The 15413-nt window shown below is 41.3% G+C and overlaps 1 protein-coding gene across 2 annotated transcripts in view; it reads right to left on the minus strand.

Annotated features, from left to right (window-relative positions):
• Window positions 1-11372: 11372 nt before the first annotated feature.
• Window positions 11373-15413, minus strand: part of lepr (leptin receptor) — a 45755-nt gene continuing 41714 nt past the window's right edge. For both annotated transcript variants that reach the window (XM_085774863.1, XM_085774862.1), the window contains exons 17-21: window positions 14513-14722; window positions 14346-14429; window positions 14143-14239; window positions 13218-13293; window positions 11373-12453 (exon numbers count right to left, since the gene is read on the minus strand). In XM_085774863.1, the coding sequence (XP_085630989.1) occupies window positions 11527-12453; window positions 13218-13293; window positions 14143-14239; window positions 14346-14429; window positions 14513-14722 (1394 nt within the window). In that variant the 3' untranslated portion in view covers window positions 11373-11526. The remainder of the gene's footprint in view (window positions 12454-13217; window positions 13294-14142; window positions 14240-14345; window positions 14430-14512; window positions 14723-15413) is intronic.

Here is a 15413-nt window from a genome sequence, read left to right on the forward strand (position 1 = left end):
AACCGAAGCAACAATAATGTGAACTGCACTCAACAACGTATTATTGCAAGGTTTACGACAGATATGACAGACAACTGTGTGTGTGTGTGTGTGTGTGTGTGTGTGTGTGTGTGTGTGTGTGTGTGTGTGTGTGTGCCTGCGCCTGCGTGTGTAAGAAAGAGAGAGAGAGAGAGAGAAAGTAGGTAAAAGCTGCTAGCTGTTAGCTACCGTAGCTCAGGCGTCGGTCTCCCGTCAGGTAAAAGCTGCCGTTTATTCCTCAAATGAAGCTCATGAAGTTGTTGACACTCTCCGGTACAGTTATCCATCACTGCTGTTGAATTAGCCGCTAAACTGCTGGAAGCTAAAACCGAGGGGGGCGTCTGTTTGTTTACAATTCACGAAAGCAACGTGAACGTACGTGCTGCTCAGACTATGTAGAGTTACGCAATGAGGCAGGCAGGCAGCGTAGCCTCTGTACGGTACTGAAGTTAAACTCACTCACCCATAAAAGACGTGCTAAGCTGCGGGCTAAATCCTTATTGAGTTCTTGGCGTAGCGGATAGCATCGTCGCCTGCGGTGCGGGAGACCCGTGTTCGAACCCCACTCAGGGCAGATCAGAACATTATAAAATAACGTTGTGATTTGGGGGCCGTTGCTCTCATTGCCATCAGTGCTTGCAGCTTTGAAATGTCCCGTTTTTGTTTTGTTTTTGTTTTTTGCGAGCATTGCAGTGTCCTCCAGACAAAATGTTGAATGACCCCCCCTCGCTGACCTTTTTTTTTTAGTGGACCCACCCCTCAACAAAGAATATTATGACATGACCCCCCCCCATTTTCCTCCGGTGGCCCATTCCATAAATAACGAACGGTCCCTTACAATAAAAATCCTACCACGTACAGTAGCACCACTGTGCTTGTGTTCTGCTTTTGGGTCCTAAAACACTTAGCTGGTATTGAATAATCATCCAGGAACCCCCAACCTCACATTTTTTTCTTTGCTGTATGGATCTCTGGAGAACCATAAACTGATGGAGCTTTCCAGTAATGCATGTAATGCATTACAGTAAAGGAAGGGAGCTCACCATAAAGAGATGGATCTCATGTACAGCTGACACAGCTCGCAGAAATGTTTCACACCCACTTCTATTCATGCACAAACACATTAGAAAGACAAATGGCTCTATGTGACCATGCATATAGATCCATATGCACTTAACTGTAGAACCACTCAGTCCTGTGTGTCGGTACTTTTATCAGTGAGCCAAACGAACTGTACAGAAGTCTGGTAATTGTCTGAAACTGCTGTACATATTCAGAGAGTGTATGTTATCGACCTTTGGGCTCAACTACTTTGGTTCTTCAAAGATCAAAGACATATTTCCTGGGGGAGGGGGGGAGGGAGTCATAAACCAGCGGACAAGTGCAAAGAAGCCTGGGGTGTTGCCTTACCACATGCCTGTAGTGGACCCCAAATAATTAGGCCTTAATTGAGTGTCAGAGTGAAAGGGGGGCATTCAGCGGAGTCCCTTTCACCCTGTTAGACAGAGACAAGCATGCTTTGTGACACACGTACCGACTGATCTGAAGGCATTTCATCAATGTGGCCCACTTTACAACAGACGAGGCCAGGAAAAAAGGCCGCCGTCGGTCGCCTTCAGAAGCTCATGTGCATCTCACGTTTTTTTTCTCTTCTCACACAAACAAGTGGACAAATGGGTTTTACCATGCAAATGATTGGGCTAATGGTAGAGTATCCGTGTGTGCCCTATAAATATGTGGGCTAATGGTTGTAGTGTGCAAGAATCGACGAGGACGAGCTCTTTGACGTCTTTCAACACATGCAGCATGGAAGTTTGTCACCATCGAGCTCCAGTGACCCAGTTGTTCTTGCTCCAATCAACAAGAATCAACAACAGAGGAAGGTACTATAATGCCATGGTCTTGAATTGGTAACTTCACTCGGGTTAATTTTATTTGGGTTTATTTGGGTCTGTCGTGTGTATCAGTGTGGTATCAGTGAACAGATGTCTGAAATATAAAAGAGTTTAAGAACTGCTCATGCCTGTAGCAACATTTATACCCTGATGATCGTACTGTAGAAACCCATGTGATCTCACACATTTTAACCACAAATTCGGAGCTGAATAAATGTCTCTGTCAAACCTGGGTTTTAAAATGGATCAGCTAAAGTTGGGACAGAAGAGAATGGTTAAAATCAGCACAGCAGAGGCAGAGATGGTCTTGAATTTAGTGTCTGCAACAGCATTTTCCACAAACTGTAGTATGCAGTGCAACTAAAAGCATCTTTCATGAGGTCTTTAGTGCCTGTCAAATTGTCAGATTTTTCATATTTCATGCAGGTTTTCTGTTATTTATTTGATTACTTTGAGATCACCAGGATTATTTTCTCAGATGTTTGAGAGTTTTCTCCAGAGCAACAGAAGTCAGTATACAACTGTCTTCACAGATGTACAATTTTCATAAATATATTTTAGGTTGGTTGGTCTTGTGTGTATCCTCTAAGAAGGGGAAATAATGTGAGGAGGGTTCGGACTTACATTATATGTATGATGCTGAAAGTGTTAATTTTGAATTTCTCAGACGGAGCTTTACTTCCCAAACAGACCAAAGACAAAGTAAATTCTTCATCTAACTCATCTTTTCTTCTGTCACACGAGTTATATGAAAAGCTCCAGACTATTTATCAGTTCATCCGTCAGTTGCACTCTTGCTCTAAAATGAAATACTGCCAGGTGTCTGATGGAATAAATCATGTGACAGGCATCGAATAGCTCATATATTTACAGCCCTGTCTGAAAGCAACGGTGTGAGAGAGCAATATGCATGTCTTCCCAAATCCTCACAGAGGCCTCCAGCACAGAGAGGGGTGACCAGGGGTCAACACAGCTTCTGTCTATGTATTTTTTTCCTTTACTCCCTCGCTCTGTTTGCTCCGCTCTCATGCACCTGTTACTTTTTACTTTCTACATCTGTTTTTTTTTTTTTGCCAGTGCCTTATCACTCTAACTTCTTTTCATCCACAGCTTGTGGTGTTTTTGTGTTTCCCTATCCTGACATCGATTTCCCTACAACAGAGCTGCATCTGAGCTAAGATTACAGATTACAGGGAGCGAGAGGCTTTGCATTCCCAGAGAACCCAGATCTGTGCAGCTAACTGTGGTGCCTGGCAACCAAACTGAAGTTTTTTTTTACCCCTTGTTTACTAAAAGAGGGAGTACAGCCAATATAGCATGCACATGCAGCTCTGAACCAGCTAAGACAGATTTCCCTCATTTCCTTTGTGGTTGCAGAGTTTTGTAGTGAACTTGCCACAATCTGACCTTTACCCCAGATGTTAAGGCCTTCAAAGCTAGCATGGATAAACATCAGTAGCTAAAGCCCTTCACGATTGCTGCACGAATTAAACCCAGGCGATCAATGAGGGATTTACAATGTCAAGCTCCTAAATCTTTCTCCTGACTCCCATTAACAGGGTTGATGGCAACAGCCAGAGCATGAACGGTGACGTCAGTGCACCGACACTCACAGAGTCGTCTCCTGGGACAATTTGTCAGTTCACTGACAGTCAGGCTGATAAACTATTGTCTGAAATTCCCCCATTGAATGTAATAATAAAAAATACATGAACCATGATAATAGCAATTTGTTATAAACAAGTTAAACTCCTATTTCATGCAGCACCAGTGACATGAAACATATTTGTTTATTTTGTCCCATGGTGTGATTTCATTACATCTGGATTTTATATTTACACAATTTCTCTAATTCTGCCCATTATGTTTTAGAAGCGTGGAGCAAATTCAGGAAAATACTTGCAATTTCATTTTACATTTTATTCGGCTGTGGTGGGTGTTTTCTTACTGTGGTAGATAACCGCAGCTAACCACAGAAAAACACAGCACATCTACTTTTCCAGGAGAACATAACTCCTCCTGGGCCGAGCTACCAACCCTACTGTTAACTCGTCTTTAAGTACAAGAACTTAATGTAATTGCAGTTGCTATATTTAAGTTGGAAGCCTGAGTTTGAGAGGTATAGGCTACATCTCAATTGAATCTCACTCAGTAAAAGCTAAGCAGGTAAAATCACCATGGCAACCACTGAGAAGAGAGCATAAAGAACATCTGGGATGTTTGTTGTGTTATCACTTTTACTGTCAAAGTCCAACACACACACACAAATGCACAGACAGGACAGCGCCTCCATGTCAGTGTTTGGAGAGAGAGGTGAACATGTGTCCGTCTGATTAGCTCTGTTGGTGCAATGTGTGACTCTGGCGTTAGGTCGTGGGTTTGATTCCCTTGTTAACAGAGATCACACCCTGGCAGGGACCCCTGTGATACATTTCTGCGCGGCAATTACATGTCATCTTTCCATTTTCAAATTCAGGCTTTTTTTCTCTGCAGTATACAGCATTTTTGCCCATGTTACATAAGCACAGATTTATTAGAACAGTCTGCACTGCACAGTGATAACTTTACAATAATAACTTAAATTTACTGCATGCTCTGCTGTTATGAGATGAATGGAAACCAGAGGATACCTGGAATGGCAGGGAAAGTGCATCCAAGTTGTTTTTTTCCCTACATTTTCCACTTCCTACTTCCACAACACGGAGGTGATTCAATCACTTCCAGATGACAACAGCATGCAGCTCGGAGATAAATCAGTTAGGACACATAGGTTTGTTTTTGAAGAAAGCAGACACGTTTTTCCTGGGAGGTGAAAATGGCTTCTGTGGAAGTGTTTGTGCAACACGAGGCGGTACATCCTGAAAAAGGTCAAGGACGACAACCAGGGAAAAGAGAGGGGGGAAAATTAAGGAAAATTAAATCACATTTGTATATATAAATATTCATGCACATATGTCTGACATGCCACATGCCACTGGAGAATATATGCATGAATGAGGAATATATGACCTTGAACTTGAGATATTTCAGTCTAATTTTGTTTCATTAGCACAAGCATTAGATCTTTTTTCACACATTTGATCATTTTCTGGGCTTTTTTTTATTTTTATTTTTAAACCGCTAAACTAAAATCTCTTTGGGTCATGGTAAAGTTCATGGATTTGAACACAATCATTTTGTGTCAGGAACACTCAATGGCTCATCCGCTCTTCAAAAGGGAAATTTCAGTTATGCATAATCTTATTTTTCACCAGAATCGGTCTCGGACCACTAATGAACAAAATCTCAATCTTAAGAACAAGATTACTACATTTCACAGATGCTTAATTTGTGTGTCCCGCCTCATTGGCAAAGTGTGGTGTAGCTTTCAAAGTCCTAATCAACACACCCAAAGACCCAATCTCCTTTTTGTTAGGTCATAAGTTGCAAGAACGACTAAGTTTGCTATTAATACTGTTATAAAACGGTCTGTCTTTCCAAGAAGGTCACTCACTTCCTCAGATGTTTAGACTGATCCCTGATGAGGTTAATTTGTCACAGCTGAAAGATCAGCAAAGCACCCAAAAACTCTCACATGTGCAGTAGCCTATTTCTCCAGCAGGCTTGTTTATCTCCTGGCCTCTTAAGCTGCTGGCTTTCAGATCAGGAGCAGGTACAGCGGTCTGCTGCTGGAGGGAGGAAAGGAGGGGGGACTTCTGAGGTAAACAGGGTCACTTGACTGGACGAGGCATTTGATCTTTTTGATCATGAGTAGGATGCAATTTTGTCTCCATCTTAATCTGAAACACATGTGTCTGATGGCTTTCAGGCATCGGTCATTGAACTCACCTTGCAGATGCTCCCTCAGCACGGTTTAGAAGACAGTCAGACAGTCCTTACTCTAGCTAACCATAAACACAAGTTCTCCCGCTCACTGAGGAGTCTCATTCTATTACCATATCTGAACCTGAGCATGTCGTCAGGCCCCAGTGCTCTCAAACCTCTCTTTGCCAAAGCTAGCGGCTCTCTGCACCATCAGGTCCTTCTATGGCGAAGAGATTAAACAGAGAGGCCCTTTAAGGATAAAGACTTACTAACCGAGGTGTGCCAAGCTCCATCGGTGGTTCCTGTCCTTGTGGCTGTAATAAATAAATATGAATGACAGACAGTGTTGACAGATCCATTATCAGTCCTGCAACGTTTACAAACAGTTTCTGTCCCATATCATTTCCTGATAGAAAATCCATACCGAACCTGCACACAGCCAATACTGCTAGTCCCTATAAAACTCCCAAAACTCTGGATCCTGCACTTTCCATAATGTGGCAAACATGGCATATCCTTCCACTGCTATGCAGATGATTGCCAGATTTACCTGCCCCTCAAAAAGAATAATGCATCTTCTTTGAAACCACTTTTTAAATGTCTTAATGACCTAAAGGCCTGGATGGCACTCAACTTTTTAAATTTTAACGAAAATAAAACTGAGGTGATGGTTTTTAATGGCACTGCTGTGACTCCATCCATCGATCTAGGTTCACTAGCCCAATACTCAAAACCTACTATCAAAAACCTTGGGATAAAAATGGATCCTGGGCTAAACCTTGACAGTCAGATCACGGCAGTTGTGAAGTCAAGTTTCTTCCAACTGAGGCAGTTGGCTAAAATAAAACATATTCTCTCAAGGCAGCACCTAGAGATGACCATCCACGCTTTTATAACTAGTCGGCTTGACTATTGTAATGCCTTATATGTAGGGGTTAGCGCATCCGCCATCACCCGTCTTCAGATGGTACAAAATGCTGCTGCACGCCTTTTAAGTGGCATAAATAAACGTGAGCATATTACCCCCATTTTAACTGCGCTACACTGGCTGCCCATTCGTTTTAGGATTAATTTTAAAATTCTTTTATTTGTTTTTAAGTCTCTTAATGGCTTTGCCCCACCATACCTTTCTGAGCTGTTAGAACCTTACGCCCCTACACGCCCCCTCCGGTCAGCTGACCAGCTGCTCCTGAAAGTCCCGAAAATGACCACCAAACTTAAAGGGGACCGCGCTTTTTCAGTTGTGGCACCAAAGCTATGGAATGACCTGCCTCTTGATATCAGACAGGCTCCATCGCTGCATGTTTTTAAAAAGCGCCTCAAAACTCACCTGTTCTCCATAGCCTTCGACCCCGTTTTTAACTGATGTCTATGCGCTATGTTTTAATTGTTTATTTGTTTTGTATAGTGTTATTTTAAATGCACTTTATTTTATTCTTTATTATTTTCTGTTGTGTTTTATGTACTTTTAGTGTCTTATGCCAATTGTATATTTTGTGTGTGATTTTGTACAGCACTTTGGTCCACTGGGTTTTTAAAGTGCTTTATAAATAAAGTTGGTATGGTATGGTAATGTAACATGAAAGCATCCTTGGCTGACCTTCCCTGCCTGGGACCCGTTCCTCATATACGGATAACCGAGTTATCCAGATTATAATGTTGACAAAGTGATATAAGTCTGGATTCTGATTCTTTGAAGCAGTTTCCTGTTCACCTGGGAGTTTGACACTGAGTCTGATCTTGAGTCTGTAGTATAGGGTGAAGCCACAACATGAACATCTTTCCAGATACAGATGGCTCACTTCCTTAAAGATATAATGAAATAATCTAGATATAGTCATAATTTTTGGTGATTTAAACTATGACAACAACAACAAATGTTATCTTTTTTTTTTTTAAAGATAATCAAAGATGATTTTCATATTCAAGACAATAAAACAAAGGGAGACATAACCGAATAAAATTTTGTTTGAAATATTGTAGGAAAAAAGACTCTTAACACAAATAAACTGTTTTGATTCAAGTCATTGCAGGGCAGATATGACTATCACTGAAGGTCGTCGTCATCCTCAAAGACAAAGATAAATGGTGGAAACACTGCAGTACAATGTGCAACAATAAGACACCAATAACACACACACACACACACACACACACACACACACACACACACACACACACACACACCAGCACCATCTGTTGACTCTGTTGGGCTGCTGAGTGGGTTCCCAATCCCAACACACCTACATTATGTAACTGCACATGTCACATGATAAGCATTCAGCCAATCATATGAACATGGATCTTTCTTTGATCTAGAATATCTACTGTGAATGTAACATGAAATCTTTTAAAGTATTACAGTGACATCTAGTGGACTCATTAGGATGCAGCAAATCAAATCACTGTTAAAGTGGCTAACATGACGGTGCTCAGATTTGGCCCTTGACATAAGCATTCGCAGCCTGACCCCATGAGGGGGATACACCATACACCATAAGCTAATGTTTTGAACTGTGCCTTAAAAATGCTCTCAGTACTGTAAAGGGAGGGGGGTTGTTACGTGCAGGATTGTTAATTGTACTTGTTAAACCCTGCACTTATTGTTTGTTGAAATAAGGATCTACTGTCTACTTTGTGATCAACATGAACCTATGTCTGAAAAATCCAAATAAAAATATTTGAAATTAAAAGTGGCTATACAGCTTGTTCCAGATGCCATGTGGAAATAAGGACATACTTATTATCTGGATGTTGGTTAGAAATTCACCAACAGTGGAGACTGTTTTTTCCCAAAATCTTTATGTGCCACAAAACCAAAAGTACATTACAGAGCATGAGTGTACCTCCAGCCTGCTGTCGTTATGATGTATCTGCTTCTTGCAGCCACAAGGTGACAGAATAGTAGTGTAGTTTTAGGAAAGTGATAAATGTAGCCTACAGCTGTTGAGTATGCATGATCTGGATAAAATATTTTGTACATTACACAGGAAATAGGTCTGAATTATTTTTTTCACATAATGTCCCAAATTTATGTTTAAAAATCCAAATAAAACATGTCTGAAGAAGTGCACATGAACAGTTTCCGTCTCTGACATCATGTGTTATACGTACTGTATATGCAAGAGGTTATAAGATGAACAACATGATGGTTTTTAAAGGAAAAATATATAAGAATTCAAGAATCCTTTTAGGGTCAAGCCATGCTTATGATTTCAGACTTAATTAACGGCATTATTAGGCAGAAGCTCAACACATCACTGCTGTGAAGTTGCACATCTCATTCACGTGTCATTACTGTAATGATATCTCTGTGCCTGTAATGATCCCATCTTCTTGTTCGTTCAGTGATGTTGCTTAGCGGGGTGCCTGCTTTTACCTCACACTGGGCCAGTTCTGCTGGTTAGGGCTGTTGTCCTGTGGGATTGGAGTCCTCAGGGTCAAAGGTTATATTTGGCCAATCACCTCCCTGTCTTGAATGTTTATAAAGTTTTTAATTTCTTGCGAAAATCCAGCTTGCATTGCAGGCCAGGGTCTCCAGCTGCCTGCATGTATTTCTGGCAGCAATGGTGAGGTGATGGTGTTAATCTCTTAAATGTGTGATTTCCAAGATAGCTAATGTTAGCTCGGTCACGAGTCAGATATAAGCATGAGCTTTTCTGTCACATCTGATATTTAAAATCTGGTCCCCCTGTTTTAGGTCTCCACACAGCTAGCTAACTGACAAACCATGTCATGTCCTTGATCAGTTATTCTGAGGGCATATTTAAGAGCAGGGGTAATTACTGTGTTGAACATGTATGTCTTGATACATCTCCTTTAAAATAAAGGTATTATATTGTGTGTTGGTTGTTATGTTTAACCATAATTGCCAAGCCTATAGCTGGTTACACATTGAACTAAGCCTACGATTTCTACAAGAAAAGCACTGATAGAATAACTTCTGATTAGTTTTCAATTTCGAATTTGGTTATTTTGGGCTTATGTTAATTCTAATGTGAAATGTAGTAGTATTGATGGCATGTGAGTGCATCTTGTGTGCGGCAAAATGACACAAAATGCCTCCACAACACAAATGTCAGCCTATAGGCCTGTATGCAGTTCTTCACAGCTGAACAACTGCTACAGTATCTACTCCATTAAGAAATAAATCTTAGTGTGCACGCCAAGCCTTTCTTACTCAAATATGTTCTGTATCACGGGTGTTAAAAGTTTTAAAAAACGGTTCATAGCGATCATAAGAAAGTGTATACTGCTCTTTAAAGGTGACTGATACCCATGTACCCATCATCCAGACACAATCACAATAAATACTTTTATTATCACCATGAAAAATAGACAAAATATCTGAATGTACATCAACCACTTTTCCATAGTTCTGTGAGTTTCAATGTCTTCTTCCTCTGATTTCAAATATACATTCTTCTTTAACTTACACAAGACATCAGGGGGGTATTTCATCACTAACTCAGTTGTACAGGCCCATTCTTTCCAGGGTCCGAACAAACACACTGTTAATGGAGATGTATGAAGAATATACATTTATTATAATTTTTTAAAAAGAGCATTTTAAGAACTATTTTGTTTTTCCATAGAGCCACTGTAGAGCTACGTCATGCGTCTCCATCTTCCTTGCAATGCTCGCTCATTTCATACAGTTTTGATGTTTTTTTTAGGTGAGAAAGTCACTGTTAAGACCCCAAATGTGTTGTCCGATTGTACAAAACTGACTCTAACCCTAACATTTTTTATCCAAGTTCATAATGACGCTTATCATAAAATTTGCTTGAGTGTTTTTGGAGATGTGACACTGTCCTACCGGAGCTTCATGAAATACCCCCCTGGTCTTTGTATTAAAGGCAAAACACAGATAAAAATATCAGATATCATATTACTCACATACTGTAACAAAGTCTCAAATACATTACAGCACAAAGTACAAAAAAACATTCTTTGACTTGGTAGGTGAGTTAGTCCATGCAGATGATGCTGTTACAAACTGTCAATGAATGCAGTAAATCCTGATCGCCTGCACTTACTCACTGACAACAGCTGTTTTCACCATCATCTGGTTTCGTTTAGTCACACCAGTAGCTCTGGAGTGACAGCCAACTTCTGCCTTCACATCACAGTCAAATGTGCTTTGAGAAAAAAAGCCAGAAGTTTGCAGATTGCGGGCATTTTTCTCTTTCGCTTTCTGTACATTTTTATGTATTCTCTTTGAACTTCTTTCAAGTTTCACTTCAAATGCAGCTGAAAGAATTCAGCAGAGAATGATGTGTTTTGCACATTAAGATGGGAGCTGATGAGTGGATGTAGGCACACATGGTTACATGTTTTCAAATGCATTTAATGTGTATCCATCCACCTGTCACACATACTGCATGTTCATGTTCAGGATGCCTGCTGCTCTCTAATCCCATGAAATTTACCTCCACTGAAAATATGAGCTTATTTTTTCTCAGCAATCAATAACTAATAGTTCCTCTCCTTGCAGAGCAGCAGTGTGGCACGGTAGAATCTGAGCTTGAAAGAAACCCATAAAGAAAGTAATGAATGCCTGCGAATGAGCCCTGTGCTCTCCTGATTTCTTTTCAGTCAAAACATAATAGCAGCATTGATTAATATCAATTTGCAATCATATTTAAGTCGAGGTATTTTTTTTTTTTTACAGTTTCCCAGCTCCACACCTCACTATGTCTGAAGGAACAGATGCAAATCTGCTTTGGTAAATGCTGAATCGTGACGAAGTCCACAATGCGATGGATTTAAGGAGTACATGTTCATGTACATGCAGTCTTTGTGAGGGTCACAGCTGGGGTTTGCTGTCATGTAGTTGCCTCATGCACTGGGCAGTTCTGAACTGAGGCATGTACAGAGGGGAAAAGTCACCGTGGTTTGCCGAGTGATGCTCTGTGGGCTCGCTCAAGTCCTCGTGGCCGAGTAAATGGTGCGACTCCATGGGACAGTCTTCTCTGTTCAAAACTACATTATTAAGCAGCCCGATTTTTGTCTCCTCCTCTGTCTGCTCTTCCTCACTCTCCTCATCCTCTGCTGGATGGTCCATTCCCAGATAAAACAAGTCCTTCTCTTCTCTCACCTCTCCTTCGTCTTCTTGCTCCGAGGTTTCAGAAAGCTCTTCCACGGAGTTGTACGAGCAGGATCGCCGTGGGTCGTCCATCTCCCCGCCCCGGCAGCTGTCCAGCTCCCACAGACCGCCGGGGAACGATCCTGAAATATCAGAGTTGTTGGCAGAGAAGTTGCCTTCGTCACTGGAGCTGCTGCCGCTGCCGTCCTTGTAGTGTTGGTGTTGGTGTTGGTTCTGCTTCGGCTCCGACAGCAGCACGGTGGCGTAGGTGACTGAAGACTGGGCAGAGCTGTCAGCGCTGCCCGGCGGCTGGTCTGCCCGGGGGTCGACCGGCTGCAGCACATCCAACCCGTGGTATGAACTGGTTAAAGCATCAAGATTAAGAACAAAGGACGGAGCGCCACCCATGAGCACTTCACTCTCTGCGAAGTGGGTTTGGTCGACTTCGTAGTCGAGCCCTGCGATGGCTAAGGCAGCGGCCGGGTCGGGGGTCAGGGACACAAGAGGGGTTTGGACCAGAGCTGTGGTCAGATCAGAGAGGTCGGTTCGATCCACAATGACGACCTTGGAGATATTCTCAGAGGGCAGCAGCGGCGGCCAGGCAGGCAGGTCGTCTCTGGGTTGGAACAGGTGGTCATAGGTGTCGGCCTAGAGAGAGATAGAGAAACAGATGTGAAGTGCTGATGTATAAATAAACATACATGAACACAAGAGGGACATGCAGGGAACTGCGTATTGTTATTCCCTGAGGGCTGCATTGTTAAATGACTTGTGTAACAGCCCACAGATGCAGACAGAAATAGTCCATCACTGTTGTAGAGTGAATTTGCATGAAGAGAAAAATGTTTCCATTTCTATATTTATCAGAGTGATAAAAAGATAACTTGAATGGTTTTAGATTGTTGAATCATAATAAAAACAAGTTAATACAAACAGTTCAATATTTCAGGAAATGCATAGACTCTCTCTCTTTTGCTGGGAACAAGGGGAAATGGTTTGGAAAACAAAATCCACCTTGATGTATCTTTAAATCCAAACAGAAACCAAAGTAAAAAAAATAAATAAAGTTGTGTTTTACTATGTGTTTGAGTTTTACACAGTGAGTGGTAATTAGTGACCTTTAGAGGTTCTGGAGAATACTTTTTCTTTAAACCATCAAACAGAGCCATGGTAATTATTTCTCAAGCTTCATACAGTAGCATACAGACATGAGAGTGAGTATGAATCTTCTCATCTCTCTTTGAGAAAGTAAATCAGATTCATCTAATTTTCATGTCATTACTTTAGATCTAATGTTGTGCTCGTTCATCAATTCACATTCAGTAACAAATGCATATAAACAGTCAAAACTGACAAATAACTGTTGACTCAGAAACATCATTTAACTAACTTGATTTTTTTTTTTTTCTTACCTTTTTGAAGTCTATTCCTTGAGCCCATGAGCACTTATTCGGGTTGGGTACATCCTTCCACACAAACCTTTTCATCCTGGGAATCAGAAGGGATATTTTTTTACGTTTTATTACAGGCCTTGGGTTCTCCACCCATCATTGTGTCCTATATGAAAGAGTGGGTTGGTCTTCTCTCTCTTCTCGTAGAGAGCAACATTGCCTCTTGTTTATTTACAAAGCACTGATTGGGAAGCTCCCAACCTACTTATCATCTTTGTTACTCTTCAGTCTACCATGACCCACCCGCTCAGCATCATTCATCAAACTAGACATTCCACGTGTAAATACTGAGGGAGGAAAGAAAGCTTTTAGCTTCTTTGCCCCCTACAAGTGGAATAAATTACAGGACTCGCTCAAACTGAAACAGTTTATTCCAGTGGAGTCCTTCAGAAGTCTCTTAGACTTTGTGTTTTACACTGAGTGTACTTGCCTTCCATGAAGCTGTGACCCTAAATTTATATGCTGTTCTCCTTGTGTCTGCTCAATGTATTTCTGATTCTGACACTTGTTGTTCATAGTGTGTGCGTTGCTTATAATTGTGTTGTTGTTGTTTTTTTTCTTTTTTTCTGTAATCAGGGCGTGCTCTCAATTGGCTCCCCTGAATAAATAAAGGTTTGAAATATTTAAGTTGTTTGAGATGTACCATCAGCTAACATCAAGAACAATTACACCCTTGTGACCTGTTAAATGTCACACTCTAAATTAGACTCTACGCCAGAGATTAGCATCATCCATCATTTCTCACAGGTGTCCGGCTGAAAAACACAAACTGAATAGTGAATACACATACATACTGATTACTATAGTAATGCTGCCAGATCTCTATGCCAAGAAACCCTCAACAGCACACATTTGATTAGCTTTTTTACTGAATGGCTGCTCTTACTGGTTTTGTGAGAGGAACAGAGTGACAAGCAGTACGATGACAAGGAAGGCGATGATCATCATCAGCATCATGTAGGCTGCAGGATCTCGTCTGGCCGCTGTAACAGGTTGACATGGTAACGAATCGATGCAGTGAAACATGCTGATGCTTTATCAAAACAATATTGCTACAACAGTGAGAAGACCTGTGAATAACAGACATACCTATAGTGTGGACAGGCTCCCCTTCTCCATCAGCAAACACAGGGTACAAGTAGAAGACAAACTCCTCAGAGCCAAAGAAATCGCCTGAGGTGATTAATAAAAAAGTCAGAGGCCAATCACAGGAAACAAAATAAGACGAGGAACAGACAGAGAGGAAGACATGCTACCTCTCAGATAGACGGGGCGGTCAGTGTAGGGAAGTCTGGCCCATGTGTCTCCACTGTGGACTTTGTGGTGATCAGATTCCTGCTGCTTCTGTGGAGACCACTGGACCACCATGGACAGAGGAGGCACTGAGCTGTTGTCCAGCAGGCTCCAGGACAGAGACACACAGGTGCTGTTGATGACCAGCACTCGAAACGAGCGCACACAGTGGCCTTTAGGCAAGAACAGACAGGAGCAGAGTCAGAGCAATAGTAGCTATATAGATTTATAGAGTTTATCCATGTGTGATATTAGATGCTTTAATTCAGAGGTCACCGAATGCCTAAGATAAAAGCAATGTGAATCATTTGCTATGGCTTTTTTATGCAAGCATCAGTTGTTTGGCTGCTAATAAAAGTGGAAACATATTTTGTTAGAAACATTTTGTCAGAATATTAATGAGACAACATCTAACCAACAAATGAGAAAATACTGGCCATCTTCATGGAAAACCATTTGCATTCAGCCAGTCAGTTGTTTAGCCTTCGCTGAATTATGAGTAATGAGGACACAAACATCTCTGTGTTATTAGGCTACACTGGGTACTGTCAATGAAAAAAGCACCTTGTTATATGTGTTGGTTGCTAATAGGATTTACTACAGTAACACTAATGGCTGCAGGGCCTGTATCAGGGCTTTTATATGGTCCCCAGAGACACACATTTTAAGTGTATTGCTTAAATGGTTGGCTGTTTGTTTCACCAGCTTTGACAAAAATGTCTGTGTCATGTATTATAAGGCACAGCAGATGTGAAATGGTCATAGTGGCAAATTAAAAGACAAGAAAATGTGTTGGATAGGTAAAAACGTGTCCAATGCATTACAAGATCTCAGCCTAACAACCATAAAAACAGAAGCCAAAGC

Source organism: Trachurus japonicus, chromosome 4, assembly GCF_045865225.1.
Source record: "Trachurus japonicus isolate A0001 chromosome 4, Traja_1.0".
Classification (NCBI taxonomy): domain Eukaryota; kingdom Metazoa; phylum Chordata; class Actinopteri; order Carangiformes; family Carangidae; genus Trachurus; species Trachurus japonicus.